Raw genomic sequence first — 22743 nt, 5'->3', positions numbered from 1 at the left:
TAAACCAAAATCTGCACGCATCAAAATTCATCCGCTGCACCGAAACTGTTTTTGTCCAGTCCATGACGGTGGAGAAAGGAAACTATAGTAATTTCACGATTATAAGTCGCACCTGATTATAAGCCACATGTCCGGGTGTCGGCAATGTTTAGGTCTTTGTCCATGTATAAGCCACTCCGGATTATAAGCCGCATCTTCGTTTGCAGGGGGGACCCGTGTGCAACAAAGTAACAAATTAGTAACGGAATTGCAGGATCACTTGCCCTGGCCCGGCACTGCCCCGCAGTGCCGGCGGGAGGGAGGCAGGGAGCCTGCTTGCACCCATGGCGGCAGCGGGAGGGAGGCACAGAGCCCACTTGTGTTGTAACCCTGTACCCTGATGCTTTAAGAATGGTATGTCCCTTTAACCCTGTAACCCCTGCAAGACCTATGGACTGACCCCCTGAATTCCTATTGGAAAGAAGCCAAGAAGCTATCCCCTCCCCTTTTCCTGACCCATAGAAAAACCCTGAGACCTTGAAGATCTTCCTCTTTTTCTCCTGCTCTGCCCTCATGGAAGCCTAAGAATTAAACTCCTGAGATTAAGAACCTCTAATATCTCATCTGTTCTACATGATAGCACCCCAGGCCAGCTCTGCAGAGTATTTGGGGAGCGGGGCAAGGCCAGGGTGTTGTATCACACTTGCACCCTCGCCGGCAGCGGGAGGGGGAGGCACGGAACCTGCTTGCACCCACGCCGGTAGCGGGAGGGAGGCACGGAGCCCGCTCGCACCCGTGGCAGCAGCGGGAGGGAGGCACGGAGCCCGCTCGCACCCGCGGCAGCAGCGGGAGGGAGGCACGGAGCCCGCTCGCACTCGCGGTGGCAGCGGGAGGGAGGCATGGAGCCTGTCGTCACCCGTGGTGGGAGGGGGAGGGAGGTATGGAGCCCGCCTTCACCAGCGGCGGTAGCGGGAGGGGGCGGCACAGAGCCCTGGCCTCCCCCCCGGGCTGCAGGGCCGACAGGAGCAAGCCCCCCGCCTTCCCCCCGCGCTGCCAGCATGGAACCCGTCTCCACCCACCACGCAACAGAGTAACCAATTCATAACTATCGCGCAATCCTGGGTTTTACTGGCAGGTACTCGGCTCGGCACCTCGGTTTGCACTTCCGGGTTTGGAAACTTCAGAACTTTTTTCATATATTAGCCGCTCCTGAGTGTAAGCCGCATTTCCAGGTTGGGAGCAAAATTTTAGTCAAAATGGTGCGGCTGGGGTGGGACTTTACTCAGAGGGGTATAGGGTTGGGTACCACAGGATAACGGGTCCGAGTTCTCTTGTTAACTTCCCGTAAATCTTGTACTAATCTATATTTCTCATCAGGTTTTTTTACTGGAAGAATAGGAGTATTATGAGGAGACATACAAGGTTCTAATGTCCCATCTTTTATTAGTCCCTCTATCACCGGCTTTAAGCCTTCTCACCCTTCTAAGGATATAGGGTACTGACATACATATATGGGACATTCTTCTCTCTCAATTGTGACCCTTATGGGGTCAATACCCACCCCGCCCCCCCCCCCCCCCCCATTTCCTTCTTCTGGTATCACCTCTATTCCTAGCTTTACCTGTAAGTCCCTCCCTAGTATGTTGCTGCCTGCCCCAGGAACCAATAAGACATCTCCCAGCCAAATTTTTGTTTCCCCCTCAATTATATCATCTTTAATTATAGGCACTGTGAAATCTTCTCCTTTTGCCCCTATTGCAGTGTCTTTACTTATATTGCAACCTTTTGGGGTTTTTAATAGGCAGGTTCTTTCTGCCCCTGTGTCAACCATAAACTCTAATTCCTCCCCCTGCGGACCCACTTTTAAAGTTATCACAGGCTCTAGATGGTATGGCTCTTCCCTTTTAAGAGAAGAGGCATCTTGGATAGCCGAGGCAATCGTTGCTAAGGGAACAGTGACAGAGGCAGGCGAGCCTGAGTCCTCCGAGGATGGGGAGGGGGTGTAGGGGGAAGCTGCTACCGGAACCGCCGACGGGGCAGAGCCTTTTGGTGGAAACCAGACCGAAGCACAGACAGCCACATGGTTTGGAACAGCGGGGTCCAGCGTTGACAAAGCAGTTGGGCCGGGGACGGCGGGAAACGGGGCAGTCGGGGCGGTTGTGGGATAGGCAGGCGGGAGTGGAGCCGCTGGGGAGGGGGTCATAGCAGGAGGAGCGGCCGGCGCTGGCAGGGGACCTGGAGTGGCCGGAGGGATTCCCGCTAGCAGCACCACTGAGGCCAGGGCCAACGGGAATTCCAGGGCTGGAGTGAGGGGGTACTCCGGGGCTGGGGCGAACGGCGCAGTCCCGAACGGTGTGGGAGCAAGAGGGAACGGAGGGGACAACATATCTAGAAGGTCCCAGTTTCTTTCTTTTTCTTTTTCTGATATTTTATAAACTTTTACCGCCAGTGGTTCTTTTTCTCTTATCCAGCATGCAGCATATTCTCCTTCTTCCGGGTTAACCGGTTCTTTTGAATTTACAAATATGTTTAAAGCCTGGCAAATCCAAGCTTCAAAAGAGCCATATCTGGGCCAATAAACATGGTCAGATCTTATTTCCGTTTTTGCCCATTCTATCGTACAAAACTGGATCATTTTTACTTTTTCCTTTTCTCTTGTAGAAGGGTCAGCATCTCAATTAGCTATCATAGCTCCCGGAGGGCTATCTTCAGGTATCTCTGCTGGCACCCTTTTATCCCCTTTTTCTCCTGAGCCTATTTTACTATATATTTGTTGTACTCTGACTTTGTCAGGGTTTGGAGTTTGTTTCTTTGTAGCACTGTATTTCTATTTTAATTTCCCTAGAAAAGAACTGTTATTCCTAATTCCCATATTTTTGCCTGAAAGCCTCTTGATTTCAAAATTATAATAATTTGGAGGGAGGGGGTTTACATTCTTCATTTCAAAGAGAATTTCCTGCATTTCTCAGCAGACACCTGTCCTCCAAACTAAAACAGCAACTTTTTGTTCTTTGTCCGTATATAAGCCGCACATGATTATAAGCTGCACTTTGGGTTCAGACCAAAATTTTAGTCAAAATGGTGTGGCTTATAATCGTGAAATTACTGTACTTACAATGCTTTTTCTTTTCCGGGACTTCGTGCACTTAGAATTGTGAAGCTAATGCTGCAGTCTTAGGGAGTCTTTTTTCCTTCTCCTTTTTCCTTTTGCTTTACTGTCTCCTTCTTGTCCTTCGGGTTGTCTGACCTGCAAACCCCAATCAACAACAGGGAAAGCAGAGCGAGGTTGCTGAAATCAGGTGGGGCGCGCCCCCCGCTCTGGGACCCCTGGGGTAATGGAGGCTAGGTGTTTATCCCGTCAAGATTCCCCAACTGTGAAAAACACGTTTCACTGTCCTGGTAAAGTTTAAAAGACTTAATAAAAAGACAATAGGAGACACACATAAAGCAAAGGGTTAAAATGGTTGGGTGCAGCTGCTTCGGGAATGCCCCTTTAAATACTTTTTACAATACATTGACTTGTTTAATATTCATAGCCCTTCATGCATAGTCTAACTAGTCCAACTTTTTCTGAGAACTATTTAGCATGGCCACTCCTTGGGTCCACCTTTATAGAGTATGCGTGTTTCTTGGCTTGTGGTTTTAATCCTCTTCTTATCATCTTTTAATTTGGGTGGTGGTCCCAGCCTTTTGCAGTCGGTGGGTGTTGATAATTGTCATGTCAGCTGCAGAGTCCCCAACACATTTTCACGGGCTGTTATCTCAACTAAGCGGGTAGTTTAAGCATACTATCTCAAACAAAAGTATGTCTAACTTTTGCTACTAGAAAAAAACCTATATTCATACAGAAAAGCTATTTTAACATTATACATATAGCATTTATCCCAGTAGTTGCAAAAAGCCAACAATATGTCATGCACTTATAACATAACTATATACTAGGATGTCACCAGAAAAACCTAAGAAACAGACACGTTTCCTTGAATAGTTTTGAATTGTTTTAGTTATTACAAAAGGGTAAATGGTATTTTCCAAAGAGTTATATATATTTATATGAAATTAGATTTGTTTATAACTTCTTCATAATATCATGAATTAAAGGTTTATTGTAAAGATATGATAGGGAAATGTACCAGTTTAGGTTCGGCTCAGGCCAAGTTGTAACCTTAACTAGGCATGAAACGTTTTACCATCAAAAACCTTTTCAGTCTGAAGTCTCTGCCCTGGCCAGGTTGTGGCTTTGACTGACAAGGAAAAAATATTAAACCCAGATGTTTCTGAGCTAAAGATGAAAGCGAGTAATTTTAACTAGCTGATTTAAACTTGCAAAAGCTGAAACCCTTTCCTTTGGGATAAATATGGAGAACCTTATCTGGAGAAGATTCTTTTAAGTTATCATTTGAAAAGGAAATTCCTCAACAATGACAGACACTGGAAATGGTAAAGTATATAGGCAATTATAAGTCTCACCATATCACTTTCATTCAAAAGTACATGTTTTGTTCCTGTTATAGTTCTTAAAACAAAGAAATTGGAAGAAATGAGAACTATATATATGTGTGGTTTTAATTAAATGGTTTTGAGTTAAATGTTTTCTTGTTTTTAGTGTTAATGGTTTTAAGCTAAATGGGTTTTTGTTTAGTGTTGGATTGTAACGTTATAACTTCTAAGCATTGAGCCTGTGACATGTTAAGCTGAAAAATTGTGATGTTAAGAGATTTTGCCTAACAGTGTCTAAATATGAACACCACAACTCCAACGATACATCAAGCACATCACTGGCTGTGGAACACTAAGCTTATTGAGCTCAGTAAAAAGTTTTATTTTTTAATTTAACCGAAAAGGGTGAATTGTCACATTGCATATTGCAGCTGATCTAAAAGCTGTAACCTAAAACTCAACCAGTCTGGAGGTGGGCAAGTACCTAGGTGAGTGATGATAGGAAGGATTTGAACAGAGACAGAGAATCCCAGCCAATCCATTGAACCCTAAAGTGCAGATGTATCATTGGCCAGGGAAATGAGTGACTGGGACTGTAACCAATCACATGTGTATGCCTGGGAAATCTGAACCCTCTATTTAAGGACAGTTCACAACAATAAAGAGGCTTTTTGTCACATGGATCACAGAGAGTCATTTGTCTCCGACCCGGCTCCAGTCAACGTTATAACTATATATACCTAGATCTAGATACAGGTACAGTGTGACAGACGGTTAACCCCAAAACAATGTCCCATTGAGGTATGTATCAGATCTCTCTCTTCTTCTGCATCACACACCATGTGCAACTTGGTCCCTGAATGAAGAGAGCCCCATGGATGGGTTTTTTTTTGCTCAAGGCAGAATTATTCCAAACAGTTTTTCCCAGCATACCTCTGTTATAGATGGATGATATGATGCTTAGTCCTCACAATTAAGAGACTAGTATTATGGGTATGTTAAGAGGGTTTTTTTTAGATGTATAGTTATGTTATTATAATATGTCCTCCCATAGTTGTCTTTCCCCTCCCCCTTGTAATAGTCTTGGTAATCAGGGCATTTGGGGAAGGCTGGCTTGTTACTAAGAGGCGTGGCATAACAACACCAGACTTTCAATCAAGATATAAGATCTACTAATGGACAGCAGAGAAAGAGTTGACTGAAAAGACTTTGGGAGGGGCTAAGGGTATAAAAAGAAGAGTATCCATTTTGTAAACGAGCATGTGGCTGCAAGCCATGGGGACTCTCAGAACTGCTTTTTCTCCTTATTCAGTCATTTGTTGTATTTTTGTTAAGGTTTAATAAACCTTTGAAATTCTAAAAGTGAGCGTAGTTTCTCACACTTATCTACGTCTGTTGTTCGCAGGGGTTCAGATTGGGCAGGGCCTGCACAGCTGGTGGAGCCTCTGGTGTTAACTAACCAGGTGGCCTTTGCTAAATGCATCTCCCAGTTTTTGAAAGTCCCCCCACTCAGTGCCTTCAAGGTGGTTTTAAGTAGGCCGTCGAATCACTCATCTTTCCCAGCTGCTGGTGCATGGTAAGGAGTATGGTACACCCACTCAAATGTCATGTTCTCTAGCCCAGGTGTTTATAAAGCTGTTCTTGAAATGAGTCCCGTTGTCAGACTCAATTCTCTCAGAGATACCATGCCTCCAAAGGACTTGCTTTTCAAGGCCCAGGATGGTGTTCCAGGTGGTAGCGTGAGGCACAGGGTAGCTGTCCAGCCATCCAGTGGTGGCTTCTACCCTAGTCAGTACATAGCATTTGCCTTGGCAGGTCTGAGGCAGTATGATGTAGTCAATCTGCCAGGCCTCCCCATATTTATATTTGGACCATACCATAGGGGCTTCACCCACTTTGCCTGCTTGATGGCAGCACACATCTCACAGTCATGGATAACCTGAGAAATACTGTTCATGGTTAAATCCACTCCTTGGTCTCTTGCCCACTTATAGGTAGCATCTCTACCCTAATGCCCTAAGGCATCATGGGTCCATTGAGCCAGGAACAACTCTCCCTTCTATTGCCAATCCAAATCTATCTGTGACATCTCTATTTTCACATTCTGATCTACCTGCTCATTGTTTCGGTGCTCCTTATCAGCCCAACTCTTGGGGACATGGGCATCTACATGATGGACTTTCACAGGTAGCTCCTCTACCCGAGTGGCAATGTCTGTCCACTCATCAGCAGCCCAGATTGGTTGTCACCTACACTGCAAATTGTCCTTTTTCCACCTTTCCATCCAATAACACAGAGCATTTGCTACCATCCATGAATCAGTGTAAAGGTAGAGTTTTGGCCACTTCTCTCTTTCAGCAGTGTCCAGGGCCAATTAGACAGCTCTGAGTTCAGACAGTTGACTTGATCCACCTTCTCCTTCAGTAGCTTCTGCAACCTGTTGTGTGGGGTTCATGCAGTTGCTTTCCATTTTTGATTTGTCCCTACGATGTGACAGGAACCATCAGTGAAAAGAGCGTAGTGTGTTTCTTCTGCTGGCAGTTGGTTGTAAGGTGGAACTTCCTCATCACAGGTTACTTGTTCCTGCTCCTCTTTGTCACTGAGATCAAAGTTTTTACCTTCTGGCCAGTTTGTAATTATTTCCAAGATCCCAGGGCGATTTGGGTTTCCAGTATGGGTGTGCTGCAGGATGAGGGCAATCCATTTACTCCATGTGGCATTGGTGGCATGGTGAGTAGAGGGAACCTTTGTTTTGAACATCCACCCCAGCACCGGTAGTCGGGGTGCCAGGAGGAGTTGTGTTTCAGTGCCTATTATCTCCGAGGTGACTTGGACTCCTTCATAGGCTGCCAAGATTTCCTTCTCTGTTGGAATGTAATTGGCTTCACACCCTCTGTAGCTTTGACTCCAGAGTCCCAGTGATCAGTCCTGAGTCTCACCAGGCACTTTCTGCCAAAGGCTCCAGGAAAGACCATGGTTCCTGGCTGCAGAGTAGAGCACATTCTTCACTTCTGCTCCTGTCCTAACTGGGCCAAGGGCTACTGCATGAACGATTTCCTGCTTGATCTGGGTAAAAACTTGTTGCTGTTCAGGGCCCCAATTGAAATAATTTTTCCTGTGGGTGTCCAAGTAGAGAGGGTTCACAATCTGGCTGTACTCAGAAATGTGCATTCTCCAAAAACCTATGGTGCCTAGGAAAGCTTGCATTTCCTTTTTACTGGTTGGTGGAGACATTGCTGTGGTCTTCTTGATGACCTTGACGGGAATCTGACACCATCCGTCTTGCCACTTTACTTCCAGGAACTGGATCTCTCAGGCAGGTCCCTTGACTTTGCTTTTCTTGATGATGAAGTCTACTTCTAGGAGAATCTGGATGATCTCTACTTTCTCAAATACCTCCATTGCCATGTTCCTCCCATACAATGATATCATCAATGTACTGGAGATGTTCTTGAACCTAAGCACCAGTACCAAGTTTGTGGCTGCAGGTTCCGCAGCAGCTTGGAAAAAAACAAACAGGGACCAATGCTTCTTCTAGCGGGATCCATCTTTATTACACACACTTCAGTATTTATATGTTTCTACTATGGGAAAGTTTTGGGAAGGCACAGAAGCAAAGACAAAACAGCCACACCACCAAGCACCTGTTAGAGCAGATGTTTCTGCTCTTATCAGTCATTCACTCAAACATGCCACCTCCTGTGGGAACCCAGGGTATTCCCCTGGCTTCCCTGGAGCCTGTACAGGGGGCTCAGAAGCCTTGGCAAGGTACCAGAAATCTCTGTGAGTTCGATCTAAGTCCCTGGGAGAAATTACCATCTTTATATACAGAATTACAGAGTCACAGAAATAAGTAGAGTGTAAATTGATGTGTTAAAAGGTAGAAAAATAAGGTTTTAAAGATTGTTTACATTAAGGGGTTTTTGGACACAAGATGGAGGATTTGTGGCGTAGTAAGAAATTCTTCTTCTTCTTCATGGCATCCATCTTCTGGGTCGGGATGCCAACTCGGGATTGGTGAAGGGAAAACTGCTCGGTGTAAAGTGGGTATAAAGTATTGGTGATTAATTGTAAATAAAGTAGACGTAAATTAGAGTATAAAAGATAAGTCCTGCCCCAGAGGGCAAGAGAACAGCCTTGGATGAGTTGCAGAGTGGACCGCTGTAAGGTAGACAGAAAATTCCTTAGATAAGGAAGAATAAACGACCTTGGAAACCTCAGAACAACAGCTCTCGAGTCTTCTTTCGTGCCCTGCTGCGCCCTGCCTGCAAAATAAGAACTCTTAGACCACCCTTTACTGTGCAGGTGAGTGATCTCAGACCATAAAAGAGGTCGCCGCCTGCCACAACCTCCCAGTGTTCTGGGTGGTAAAGGAAAACATTCATATGTGGTGTTTATGGCTGCAGTCAATCCTTCAGTATGAACCTTTCCCAAGAGAACAGAGCCTTTATCAAAGTTCAGATAAATGTGACAGGCCACTGCTTCTACACAAAGCTCTCATCAAGGACAGGATGCCCCGAGCAGGTCACTGCTTCTTCAGGCTCCTCTGATACAATGAGCTGGCTTAGTTTGTCCTGCGGTGAAGGGATTGGTGCAGCACTACACAGGCGTTGGCCTGCTCAGATTAACTGTTATTTGGAAAGGCTTTATCACGGAACTGGAAGGTTTAGGAGATTTGCTATCTCACAAGGACAAAAGAGTCTGGGCCAGGAAAGACACGAGGCTTTCTGTCAAACTCTTGAGCCCTTTTAGAAAAGAGAACTGAGCCTGAATGTAGGAAACCCTTTCAGGAATGGAAACATTTTAATGGCTGCTCCTGCATTGTGACTACTGGACTTAGAAAAACCTTTTGAATTGTTTGTGCATGAAAGGTCCCATTTGACGCTGGGGGCATTGACATGACAGGGATCCTGGAAGAGGAAAGGATGGCCAAACTGCCTTAGGGCAGTAGCTGCAACAGTCCTAATCCAGGAAGCAAGAAAATTAACCCTGGGACAGAAATTTACTGGTTTTGTGCCTCATACAGTTACAGTGGTGTTGTAACAAAAAGAAGGACACTGGTTATGACCAAGCAAGATGTCAATATACCAGGCAATATTTTTAGAACAAGATGATGTGGAGTTAAAAGTAACTGCCCTTCTGAATCCAGCAGTTTTCTTAACAGCTGACCCAGGAAAAAGGGGAACTGATCTGTGATTGTTTGTAGACTATTGAACAAGCATACTCCAGTCAAGATGATCTACAAGACACTCCCTTGAAAGAAGTGGATTGGGAAGTCTTCATGAACAGGAACAGCTTTGTGAAAATGGAATCGGAAAAGTTGGGTATACAGTGGTAACAACATGAGGTAATAGAAGCCAAAGCTCTAATCCCCCAAACATTGGCTCAAAAAGCAGAACTGATTGCACTGATGAGAACATTAGAGCTCTCACAGGATAAGACTGTAAATATATGGACTGTCTTTAAATTTGCTTTTGGAGTGGTCCATGCCCATAGAGCCATTTGGAAAGAGAGAGGGCTGTAAACCTCTCAGGGATCCCCTGTGAAACATGGACTATACAGTGATTGTTAGAGGGGGTATAACTACCTCAAAAGATGACAATAATGCATTCTAAAGCTCATCAATTAAGAGACACCCCAGTGAATATTGGAAATAGCCTGGCTGACAAAGCAGCTTAGGAGGCTGCTGGTGGAGACATCCTGTTGGTCTTACCTGAGAAATATCGGCATTCGGACAAGGAGGCTGCCAATTATCAGGCTGAAGATGAGAAACTGGCAAAATTGTGAGATGCTGAAAAGAGTCCTGAAGGATAGTGGATTACACCTAGCAAAGAGATAATAATTCCCCAACATCTTATGAGGAAAATCGCAGGAGAACAACATAAGGTAACTCATGGGGGAATAGAGGCTATAGTAGTAAAAATGAAGACTCAAATTTTGAGCATATGAATGACTGGTATCATTGAAAGAAATTATCCTGAGGTTTGGAGTGCCAGTGGGAATGTCATCAGTCAGAGGTTCACATTTCACTGCTGAAATAGTGCAAATCCCAGCTAAAATGTTAGGGGTGAAATGGGACTTATACACCACATGGAGATCTCAGTTGAGCAGCAAAGTAGAAATGAGTCAGAGTCTAACAGAGTATGTTATATCCCTAGGGAAGGTGGTGTCTTCTCTCCACAGATACATTGTACTGGCAGTACCCACGATGCTGGACATCACTGGCCATCCATACCAACCCGGAGACTGGGTGCACCTCGAAACCTCGATTGAATAACTTCTCTGAGAAAGATGGAAGGGATCATATCAAGTAATCAAGTAAAAGATATAATTAATTGTATAGCATCATGAATCCCAAATTTAAGTGCAATCGCAAGAAAACTGATTGGCATAATTATCATAGTTTTGATATTAATTGTTGGTTTACGAATTTTATTCCAAATTTGCAAAACGGGATGTAATAGAATGTATAGATCCAACAAAAACTATCTTTTCTAAAACTGAAAAATATCTCAAAAAGGTGGCTGGCTACTCTGTATAATAGAATTTTTTTGAAAATTAGGTTTGTTTACCTAGTGTTAAGAATCTTGATTACAGTAATTTCACGACTATAAGGCGCACCCTTTTGACTAAAATTTTCACCCGAACCCAGAAGTACGCCTTATAGTCCGGTGCGCCTTATATAATGTACAAAGTTGCGAAATTTGCCGACTCCCGGAGGTGCGCCTTATAGTCCAGTGCACCTTATGGTCGTGAAATTACTGTAGTGTGGAGAATTAGGGATAGGCGTGCGGAAGATATCGGGCTGTACGGTTAGATAGGACCCCTCCCCTCTGCAGTCGAAGTTGCCTAACCCCTGCTCGGCAGCTGGCCGCACCCAGCCGGACGTGAGCAGAAGGAAACAACGCTGACTGCCCAAGTTATAAAAACCCCTGTAACCTTTTAATAAACACCATTTGCCGTCCACCAAATTGGTGCCCGCGAGCACATGGACCGAGTGGCCCTGGGGTAGGGTCGCCGTGCCGTTCCTGAACCAGGTCGCTACACCTTAGGAAGGCAACGAGTGGTGCCGAAACCCGGGACACGATTATTGTCCGGGTTTTGGGGATCGCCTGGACGGGTGAACTGGCGGCTGCACAGCTGGACCAGTGCAGCGGGGAAGATGTTCCCGGACCAGCGAGAAGGAATGGACTGTCTCATGCAGGTCGTAAGTGAAATCCACAGGCAGTGGGGTATTGATTGTAAGCTCAAGGATTTTATTCTCGCGGTGCTGAGACTGTTAAAGTTAGGGGTTATAGATCGCCCGGTTGATATACTTCATCTGGAGATATGGGAAAAATGCACTAAAGCCCTGGTCGAGGAAACGATGTCCTCAGGCTCAGGAAAAAACCTTAAATCATGGGGCAAGGTCGTGCAGGCTCTTCAAAAGGCTCGGCAAGTGCAAGAGACCTGGAAGTCTGCGCAAACTTGTTTATTAGCCATGCCGCTGCTGGAGGTCGGGGTGACGATGCAGACCGCGGATGAGGTCGACCCTGCCAAACGCACGGACGCGCAGTCGCAAGAACTCCCTCCGCGGTCCCTGGGGCCGGACCTACCATCAGAGGGAGGGGACCAAGCTCGGTCGTTCTGGCATGGGCTAGCAGAGGAGGCGCGGAACGCCGCTATAACATCAGAAACCGAAGCGGATGCAGAAATGCCGGTGCACATGTTTAAAAATGGCGCCGAACCTCGTGAAGATGGGAGGGGCGCTGACGCGGGTGGTGGAAATGCAGAAGGCTCACCAAACGGCACGGGCAGGCAGGAAGGAGGGGAGACTGCCAGAGAGAGGCTTAAGACTAATCAAAGCGCTCGTTTTAAATCATGTCCTTATAAGGCAAGAACCTCCCCCAGCAGGAGGCGGGGTGAGCCCAGGGGGAGGGAACGGCCGGACCCCAGGAAAAAGGGGCGGGGTCGAAGCCCGAGAAAAAGGCTCTGGAGCCCAGAAACACCCAGTCAGTCGACTTTCGGCTCCGAGTCGAGCTCCAGCTGGGTGGTGCTCCCGGTCACAGTCCAGCCTCAGAGGAGGGGGGTCCCGACCCCAGCACAGCCTCTACAGGGCATGTTGTCGGCAGAGAAAGAAGGCATCATTCTGCCCCGGGTCACCATGGAAGCCCCTGCCCACAGCTGCCCGGAGAGGGAGAGCCCCGAGGACACCACTCTGGGAGTGCCCAAAGCACCTTGGGAAGCCACCGGAACCAGGAAGTGAAAATGCCGGAACTCCGAAAACCTCTCCAGCTCAGAAAACTCCTAGCTATGATTCTATGGCAATAGTTTCTTTGTATCAAAAGCTGAAGGTGGATCAATTTCAAGAGATAACAGCACAAAAGGACGTTCAAAACATCCAAGAAAAGAACACAAGCTATCCTGCTGATACTACGAAGCTAGGAGTAACTCCAGCTCCATCTGAGCCTGCTGTGACCTCCGAAGCCAAAGCAGCCACCACACTTTCAAATTAATTTACATCTCCAACTGAAAACTGTAAGTTTTTAAGGGAAGAGGGAGAAAAACTGCCTAGTTCAATTAACACCCAGCGTCCATGGGGACAGGGAAATTTCTCTCCGGGAAATAAACATTTACACACTAACCTTTCATTAAACTATAAAGGAGAAAAACATAAAGATATAAAAAGAGAATGTTTGCAACAAGTATCATTTCCAAACAGCCCCAATCACACGAAAAGCCACCATCTCAAGGAGGAAGTGGGACTCAAACACCTACACAAATTAGAATGTAGAAAAAACCCTTAAAAATATCCACCAAGTAAAAATAAAAACTGGAAAACTTAAAGAAACTAATCCAAGCGATGTTTGCCCTCAGGAAAGTTCAACAGCTGCTTTACCCATCTCAAAACTAAATTTGTCAAAGCCTGTATATTTTGCAAACTTTACTAAGCTAATATTTGCCTTGTTAACTTGTTCTCTTGAAGTTGCTAAAAACGTGTTTTATCAATGCAGCAAATACATGTTAATGTCTTTTAAGTGTATATTGAAGTTGGCACCACAATGTTTGTTAATGTCGTTTGTGTACATTGCACTAGCATTATATATTATTAGCCATAGAGAAAAACTTTAAGATGTTACTTCCTTTAACATTATAGGTTTAATGAATCAAAATTATGTGAATTAGTTTAGTGGAAAATATTTCACTGTCAAATTAAAATTGCATAGTTTTCTATAACTTTTCAAATTTGAGTAAAAGTTTAGTTTAAAAATATAATAGAAAAATATTTTGCCTAGTCTAATATTTCAGCCCTGGCCAGGTTGGAATATTAGCTAAGCAAAAGAATGTTTACTATCAAAACCTTCTCAGTCTATTTCAATTGTGGCCAGATTGGAACTGACTGACAAAGGGAGAAAATTATAAAATTCAGATATTTCTGAGTTAAAATTGAAAACAAGTAATTTCACGAATACAAGCTGCACCATTTTGACTAAAATTTTGCTCCCACACCGGAAATGCGGTTAATACTCAGGAGCGGCTAATATGTGAATAATTTTCTGACATTTACAACCCCAGGAGTGCAAATCCAGGTGCTGAGCCGAGTACCGGCCAGTAAAACCCGGGTTTACGCGATTGTTACACATTGGTTACTCTGTTGCACAGCGGGTGGAGCCGGGATGCCTGCTGGCAGCGCAGGAGGGGGAGGGAGACAGGGGAGCTCCCTCCTTCCTTCCTCTGCCGCAGTTTGGGGGAGGCAGGGGCTCCGTGCTGCCAGCCCCGCGGCTCGGGAGGGAGGCAGGGGGCTCTCTCCCGCCATCCCCGCGGGTCGGGGGAAGGCGGGGAGTTCTCTCCCGCCATCCCCACGGCTCAGGGGAAGGCGGGGGGTTCTCTCCTGCCATCCCCGCGGCTCGGGGGTAGGCGGGGGGCTCTCTCCTGCCATCCCCGCAGCTTGGGGGTAGGTGGGGAGCTCTCTCCTGCCAGCCCCGTGGGTTGGGAGGGAGGCAGGGGGCTCTCTCCTGCCAGCCCCGCGGCTCGGGAGGGAGGCAGGGGACTCTCTCCTTCCAGCCCCGCGGCTCGGGGGGAGGCGGAGGGCTCCCGTCCCTGCCTGCCGCTGCTGGAGCGGGGGGGCTCCCGTCCCCTCCTGCCGCCGCCGCCATGGGTGCCAGCGGGCTCCCGTCTCCTCCCGCCGCCGCGGGAGCGGGGGGGCTCCATCCCCGCCTCCCACCACTGCCGCAGGTGCCAGTGGGCTCCGTACCCCGCTGCCACCGCGGGGCAGCACCAGGCCAGGGCGAGTGAGCCCAGCGGTGGCCGGCCCCGAGCCGCCCCGCCGAGCGGCAGTGCTGAGCTGGGCCACCTGGCCCCGTCGGCAGCCCCGAGTGGGCCGAGCCCTCACAGCCCGAACTGAGTCGGTAAACCCTGCCTTGCCGCGATTCTGTTACTATTTGGCAACTTTGTTGCATGCGGGTCCTCGCTGCGAACGACAGAGCGACTTATAATTGGCTGCGGCTTATTTATGGACAAAGAACGAAATGTTTGCCAACACCCGGCGATGCGGCTTATAGTCCGTGCGGCTTGTATTCATGAAATTACTGTAATTTGGACTGGCTGATTTAGCCTAGTAAAAGCTAAAACCTTTTCCTCTGAGATAAACATGAAGAATCTTATCCGGAGAAGATTCTCCTAAGTTATCATTTAAAAGGAAAATTCTTGAACAATATTAAACACTAAAATTGAATTGTAAAATATCAACAATTATGATTTTCACCAAACTAAGGTAATTCAAAATGCATGTTTTCCTCTGTTGTAATTTCAAAAACAAAAAAAAAAGGGGGAGAAAGGCAGGAAACTTGCCCAGAGACACTGGGCCACCCGAGCACTAGAGAAAGGCCCACTGGTTATAATTGAAAATGAGCTAGGAGAGTGGGAACAAGGTTGGAGACTAGTGCTCATGGGGCAAGGGTATGCGGCCATTAAAAAAGATGGTGAAATTAAATAGCGTCCACTCAAATCCATCAAACCAGACCTTCAGAGTAAAACTAATGAGAGTTGTGAGATTCTATTTGCAGGACCAGATCATCAGATGCCCCTGCAACTTGTACACCCCACTACCTGAAGAGAGAGAGAAGCCATCAAGCAGCCCGGCACCGCCCAAGATGCCAGCAAACCCAAAGGAAAAAGAAGCTCAACCGGGATGGTTCGAGTCATGGTTCAATCGGTCCCCATGGCTCACCACCCTAGTTTCTACCCTAATAGGCCCTCTCACTATAATCCTACTAACCCTGATCTTCGGGCCTTGCATATTAAACAAATTGGTGTTGTTTGTTAAGAAGTGTTTAGAAAAGGTTAACATTATGTTTGTTGAATGCCGACAATTACTTTGAGGCGTGCCTGTTACTAACATGTTTACAATTTTTATAGCAGTTTTACTAACCTTTGTAGTTTTATAACGTTTACATTTTATACGTTTTTTACTAATCATGAGGGAGGGGGGAAATGTGGAGAATTAGGGATAGGCGTGCGGAAGACATCGGGCTGTACGGTTAGATAGGACCCCTCCCCTCTGCAGTCGAAGTTGTCTAATCCCTGCTCGGCAGCTGGCCGCACCCAGCCAGACGTGAGCAGAAGGAAATGACGCCGACTGCCCAAGTTATAAAAACCCCTGTAACCTTTTAATAAACGCCATTTGCCATCCACCACATTGGTGCCCGCGAGCACATGGACCGAGTGGCCCTGGGGTAGGGTCGCCGTGCCGTTCCTGAACCAGGTCGCTACGCCTTGAGAAGGCAACACTGTAGTATTGCTAAGGTACTAGATAATTTTAACTTTACCTAAGAAGTTTTATTAATAGTGATTATTGCATTTTATTGCCTTAAGTCTTGCTAAACACTCGGTGATTTAAGTGGAAATAATCTTAAAAAAAGTAATTAAGATCACTTCCAAAGGGGGAAATTGTTGGAAATTATAGATGTTTCCTAACTAATTTTTAATTAGTTGTTTTAATTAATTGCAAGCAGCATCCACTTCTACCCAGCACTAGTTAAGTTTCTTCACAGACTCCTATTGTTACTTTTATCATTAAATCACTGAAACCTTAAGTTTTTTAAAACTAACCCAGACAAGCTTCAATAAACAAAGCCAACAGGATTTGAATACTGGGCATCTGCGATCTTAAGTGTATGGCACTTGAAGGACTTTGGAGTAACCAGATGAAGTAGTAAGGCCTGAACAACAGGCCTTGAGCCAAAGTTGACTTCTGGATGAACCTCCCAACCAAATGTTATATGTACCCACTCATTAATGAAGTATTATTAGCAATTGTAAATTAAGTAACTGTACTACCTATTTAGTGGCTTGTTTTCATTTTCTTGTCTTCACTTAGAGTTAGGATTAAAAATACGATGGAGATGAATTTTCTCGTGTTTGGACTTTGTTGTTTATTAAATCTTATCTAAAGTACGGAGAGTTTTGTAATACTTCTAGCTACCAGCTAAAAGCGAGCAAAATTGAGGCAAATTTATCTAGTTGCAAGGTCTTTTAAAGCTAAACAGTCCAATAAAGAAGTAACACTTTTATTATTTATATTTTTGACCCAATAATCAAACACCTGTGTCCCGTAGTGCAGCACTAACTATACAACCAAAAACTACTACCTGAAATCATGAAGAAGGAAGAAGACAGAAAGAGACAATACCCAAACCTCTCCATCTTGTTCCATACCTATTACTATATTTTAAAACCTGCAAATTTAAAACCTTTTGCCATGTGAAATCACACACTTCTATTTCAACTACACATCCGTGACTCTAACTCCATTACTCAAATTTGGAAGTCTTCTCCCAGGCCTCAAGTCAAAAGCAGTGTTCTCCTGAGGGGTCACTGTCAGAAAGCACAGAAAGCTCAAAACTTCCAGGTTTCTGGGTTCCAACAAGCAATATGATATATGTATCATTAGTGAAACGTGTATTTACCTTTCCTTATTTAGAAGCCAAACAAGGCCATGAAATCAGCCATCTAGCTTTGTTTGGAAGTGTATGATCAAAGACAACTCCCTTTTTTCATCATAGAGCCCTGGCCAGACTTTGGGAGGAACCCAAGAGGTGGATGAAACCAGATGTTCCCACACTAGAAGTTATTTCAGCTTGTTTATTCAATAATATAAAAGCTGGGCCTTCTCACAGCAAAGTTGGAAGCCTTGCCTTTGGGTGGATGTACCATGCAGGATTCCCCAGTTGATGGGAGTGGCTCTCCAGTCCTTTGCTGTGACAGGAGCTTCCCCAGCTGTTGCGCAGACCTGGATGAAGGAGTAAAGTATTAGGGTAGCTGGTGATGTATCTTTCTTAATCACCATAGGCAATGTTTTGTAATAACGATTATGTGCATTGCTTAGCTTATCCTTTTGCAATTCTTTGCAGTTTTGCATTATAGTAAATTACACTTGTTCCTTAAGTTTGTGTCTGTGTCTTTGGTGCCAACTCTGCCTATTGGCAAAACACCAGAAGATACAGAGGAGATTAAAGGCCTGGAAAACTGGAGACTCTCCACCTGATAAAAAGATAGCAAAAGGATTAAAGAATGTGGACCAGATTAGCATGAAGAGGGAGAAATCAATAACCAATAGAGGATAGAATACTAAATAATGAAAAGAATTATGTAATTTAGAACCAATGAATATTAATGTCTTTGCTGAAAATGCATAAATAAGTGAAAAAGTTTTGTATAGGTGTCTGTGTGGCGGCCAGAACTTTTTCAGCCCCACACAAACCTCTTGGCCAAGAATAAAGTAATATCTTACTTGCCAACATCAAAAAGACAGTGTTAGGGAGTCTCATTTACCCCAAAGATTTTGATGACACTGTCACTTGTTACATGGGAGATAGGACTGACCCCTACCTGGCTACAATCTCCTTTCAGGCAGTTAGAGAGAGAGGTCTCCCCTCAACCTACTCTTCTCGAGATTAAACACCCCCATCTCCCTCAGCCGTTCCTCATAGGACTTTTTCAGCCAAACTTCACTGCCCTTTTCTGGGCACCCTCCCGCACCTTCATGTCTTTATTGGAGTGAGGGGCCCAAAATTGAACACAGTACTCGAGGTGCAGACCCACCAGTACATGGGCACAATCACTCCCCTCGTCCTGCTGGCCACACTATTGCTGATACAAGTCAAAATGCCCTTGGTTTTCTTGGTCACCTGGGCACATGCTGGCTCATATTTGGCTGTTGTCAACCAAAAGATTCAGGATGCGATCAGGGAAAAGGAGCCTGGTGAGGGCTGGGGTGCAGGCCATTTTGTCCTCACCATAGCTGCGGGGACTGTGCACTATTGTGCCCCTGAGGGGTCACCGTGGTTGCCATCCGTACCTGGACTCTGAGGGAAGAGATTTTGCCCTCCCTTATCCAAGGAATATTTAAACCTCGATTTAGTTACGGCTTTATTGGTCGCTTGAGGGCAGGAGACCCGGATGAATGGAGGTGGGGTAGTGTCACCATGCCGGGCCCGCCGCGGCTCCTGAAGTAATTTCTGTCGGGAAACAGCGCACTACTTTTTTCAGCTCCGAACTGCGCCCGGCGCGGAATGTTACGGCAACGGCGCGCGCGGGCGCACACCCTCAGTGCAGCTGCGTGCCTGCGGGTAACTCAAACTTCCGCTCCGAGATTGTCCTTTCTGGATCTACCATCCTTAATGGGCGCGTGGAACGAGGAGTGATCAATAAGCGCCGCCCCGCCCTCACCGCGCAGAGCACACCACCCCGCCCAGCCGGATGCATCTCTCTTCGCCTCGCGTCTTTTTTTTTCTTTCCTTATTTTTTTTCGGGCCGCGTGCACTCGATTGGCGGCTAAATGCGCCAATCGGCGGCTGGGGGCGGGCCTTGGCAGTCGTTGCCCAATCCTCGTCCACTGTTTTTCAAGTGACGAATGGCCAAGCCAATGCACCGCCTCCTCGCCCACTGCTGGGGGCGGATCTGGGCGGGAGCCAATGGGTGTGGGGAGGGCGGGCACCAAGGGGAGAGCAACGCTGAGGTAGCAGGGCGCCTGGGCTGCTTGCTGAGGAGGAGGTTGGTTTTGGGGTGGTTTCGATGAGCGGCTTGGCCGCGCTGTGGGAAGGAGCGTCCTTGTCGGCGGTGTATGGGCTGCTTAGGCCCGGCCTGGTCCCGGCGGGAGACGAGGGGTCCTCCCCGCGCCCTCTTCCCCCTTTGTTGTGGTGGGGCGCTGCTGGCGCTGAGGGCGGCAAACAGCCACGGTGGGCCCCAGTGGCGGCGGCGGCTCGGGAGGCCGCTTCTCCTAGCGGAAGGAAACTGCCGCGGGGGGGGAGGGCGGCGGCGGCGGCTTCTGGTGGCTGCTCACAGGGTCTGCTCCCAGGAAGTAGGGCCGGGGTAGCGAGTGTCGCTGCACCCCTTCCGCCTTTCACACGCCAGAATAGCCCTCGACGCAGGGTGTTGAAAGGTGGGACGGGTGGACCTGTGCCATCTGTGTGTATGAGGGGTGAGGGGAAAAAGAATATATGCTTTTCTTTTCTCTCCTCCCTTTCTTGCCTGGCCTTTTTTTTCTTACAGAGGTTAGGTGTGCAAGACTTCGTGCCGGGGTGGTGGAGAAAGCTAAAAGCAAATTGAAAAGAAGTGTTTAGGATTGCAAGGTTTCACTTCAGTCAGTGCTCTCTTTTGTGTATTCCAGAGCCATGCATGTGAAATATACACAGTCTACATGAGACATGTGCATGCAAATTGATTAGCGGTTTTCTTTATGGTATTAGCTTTAATGCTGTGGCTATCCATGTATTGTAAGATGTAGACAAACATCATCTGTAAAGTATGTAATCTACCTAGATAAGCACACGGGAAAAGTTGTGATAAATGCAAGTAGTTGGTGTTTCTGCAGTGTTCCTTTTTGTAATTTTGTGGAGTTCCTATTTGTAATTTTTTGTAGGGAGTGGAGGGGAAGAGAAAAAGTGCTACACTAGTCTTTTAGTCTTCATTCTGGGGAAATAAAAGAATGCTGAAAAGTGGGTGAATGAAGAGCTCTTGTGATAGTCTTGGAGAGCTGTTGAATTGAGCAGCTGGAATTCGTACTACAGCATAGTCCTATGTATTTTTGTCTGTCACAATTTTTGACTAAAAAATCCCCAACGGGGGTGTTGTGCTCTTTTCAATTCCTTTACAAACAAGTGGATAGCGTTAAGGAAAAGTTTTGCTTACTGGATTTGCCATCAAACTATTTCTGAAAATAGTGCTCCTGAGTGCTGCAACCTGTGTAGGGCTCACATTATCACAGTGCATGGTTATAAATGAGTCCGATTCCATATGTAGCAAGAAGTTTATAATAACAGCTTATTAGGAGACTGCACATAACAGCAGATTTGTCTTAAGTGTTCCTCCTAGCCTTAAGAGCTGTACTTTCAGATTGATTTGTCACATTACTTCTGTGGAGACTGGACTCTCTAGTGAGAGACTGATTAGTCTTTGCTCTGTTCTCCAAACTGGAAAAAAACCCCAAACCAGCAAAACCCCCTTCTGTTAAAGTGAAGGACTTCCCTTAGTCTATACAGCAACATCGTTCTTTCCTATGCTTCACTGCAGTGTTGGAACTTGCATTGTGTAAGTAGATTGACTATGTGTTTGTTCTGAGGTATAGCTTTAAAACTTTAATGTTTACAAACTTAGTGAATTAGAGGGGAATGAAAATGTGAGTAAACAGGAGGTTTGTGCAGTCCCTTCCCCCGTTTTCTTATCACTATCATGATGAAAGATAACATTAGTTATAAATGCCTTTAAAAAGAGAAAGGGAGGGACTAATTTAAAATTGCTTAAATTTAACTCGGACAAGTCTAAGCACATATTTAAGAGCATATTGTGATTGTAATAGAGTAACCTGGTAGTTGACTGTTGTTCTGCATTTGTGTAGGTCAGACTCAGATTACACTGACAGTCACCAAAAGGAACGAGAGTGTTTGAAAATCCAGTTTTCTTTATGGAAGATACTGGGTTTGTGTAATATAATCTTGGAGAAGAATTTGTCAACTTTCCTGAGGTTCTACTTGATGATTAAAAAGAGCACCACAGTTGGAAAAATTACAGTAATTTCACGAATACAAGCCGCAACAATTTGACAAAAATTTTGGTGGAAACCCGGAAGTGCGGCTAATAGTCGGGGGCGACTAATATGTGAATAATTTTCTGACATTTACAACCCCAGATGTGCCAGCCAGGGCGCCGAACCAAGCACCTGCCAGTAAAAGCCGGCATTCTGCGATTGTTACAGTGTTACTGTGTTGCCCTGGCTCCCTGCAGGCAGCACGGGGGGAGGGGAGAGAGGCAGGAGAGCTCTCTTCCCTCCTCTGCCACAGCCCAGGGGAGAGACGGGGGGACCCCGCGCCACCATTGCCGCGGCCCAGGGAGGAGGGAGGGGGCCCGTGCCGCCATTGCCGCAGCTCAGGGAGGAGGGGGGGGGCTCTGCCCCCGCCCTCCGCGACCGTGGCGGGAGCAGGGGGTACTCCGTGCCCGGCCGCGAGCAGAGCGCTCTCTCCGTGCCCGGCCGGCGCCGCGCCGCGAGCGGGTCGCTCTCTCCGTGCCCGGCCGGCGCTGCGCCGCGCCACAAGTGGAGCGCTCTCTCCGTGCCCGGCTGGCGCCGCGAGCGGGTCGCTCTCTCCGTGCCTGGCCGGCGCCGCGCCACGAGCGGGTCGCTCTCTCCGTGCCCAGCCGGCGCCGCGCCGCGAGCGGAGCGCTCTCTCTGTGCCCGACCGGCGCCGCGCCGCGAGCAGGGCCGAGGCGAGCGAACCCAGAGGCGGTGGCCAGCCCCGAGCGGCAGCGCCCCTAGTGGGCCGAGCCTGCACAGCCTTAGTTGAGCCAGTAAACCCCCCGCCGTGCCGCGGTTCTGTTAGTATTTGGCAACTTTGTTGCACGCGGGTCCTCGCTGCGAACCACAGAGCGACTTATATTCAGGTGCGACTTATTTATGGACAAAGAACGAAATATTTGCCAATACCCATAGATGCGGCTTATACTCAGTGCGGCTTGTATTCGTGAATTTACTGTAGGTTAAAATCGTTGGTCTCTTAATCAGTCTTCTTTTATTCCACCCAGAAACTAGATTCATGAACAAAGTCAAATAATTACAGTGAATCTCCAAATAAAAGCCCCTTCTGGGTCCTATGTTTTCCTGTTCCGCTTGATCTTTCAGAAGTGTAGAGCACCAGTTGATATACAGTAATTTCACGATTACAAGCTGCATTTCTGGGGTGTCGGCAACATTGATGTCTTTGTCAACACACAAGCCGCACCCAATTATTAGCTGCACTTTTGTTCGCGGCGAACTTTCACAAAGTCGTCATATAGTAACAGAATCGCGGGATC

At 46.8% G+C, this 22743-nt stretch overlaps 2 protein-coding genes across 4 annotated transcripts in view; both read left to right on the top strand.

Moving 5' to 3' along the window:
- The first annotated feature begins 11403 nt into the window (after window positions 1-11403).
- LOC117005027 lies at window positions 11404-16807 on the top strand. Its single transcript, XM_033076253.1, has 2 exons — window positions 11404-12936; window positions 15465-16807. Exon 1 carries the CDS (start codon window positions 11582-11584, stop codon window positions 12662-12664), a length of 1083 nt encoding a protein of 360 aa, XP_032932144.1. The 5' UTR covers window positions 11404-11581; the 3' UTR covers window positions 12665-12936; window positions 15465-16807.
- Window positions 16808-19385: 2578 nt separating this feature from the next.
- LOC117005101 (mothers against decapentaplegic homolog 2-like) overlaps window positions 19386-22743 on the top strand; it is a 60491-nt gene continuing 57133 nt past the window's right edge. For 2 of the 3 annotated variants that reach the window (XM_033076385.2, XM_033076382.2), the window contains exon 1: window positions 19386-19452. The gene's annotated coding sequence lies outside the window, so the exon portion shown is untranslated. Of the gene's footprint in view, window positions 19453-20971; window positions 20989-22743 lie in introns of those variants that run through there. The other variant, XM_033076384.2, reaches the window with a different exon arrangement.

This window comes from Catharus ustulatus, chromosome W, assembly GCF_009819885.2.
Source record: "Catharus ustulatus isolate bCatUst1 chromosome W, bCatUst1.pri.v2, whole genome shotgun sequence".
Classification (NCBI taxonomy): Eukaryota; Metazoa; Chordata; class Aves; order Passeriformes; family Turdidae; genus Catharus; species Catharus ustulatus.
Note: the sequence above shows the minus strand (reverse complement) of the source record. Positions and strands in the feature narration are given on the sequence as shown.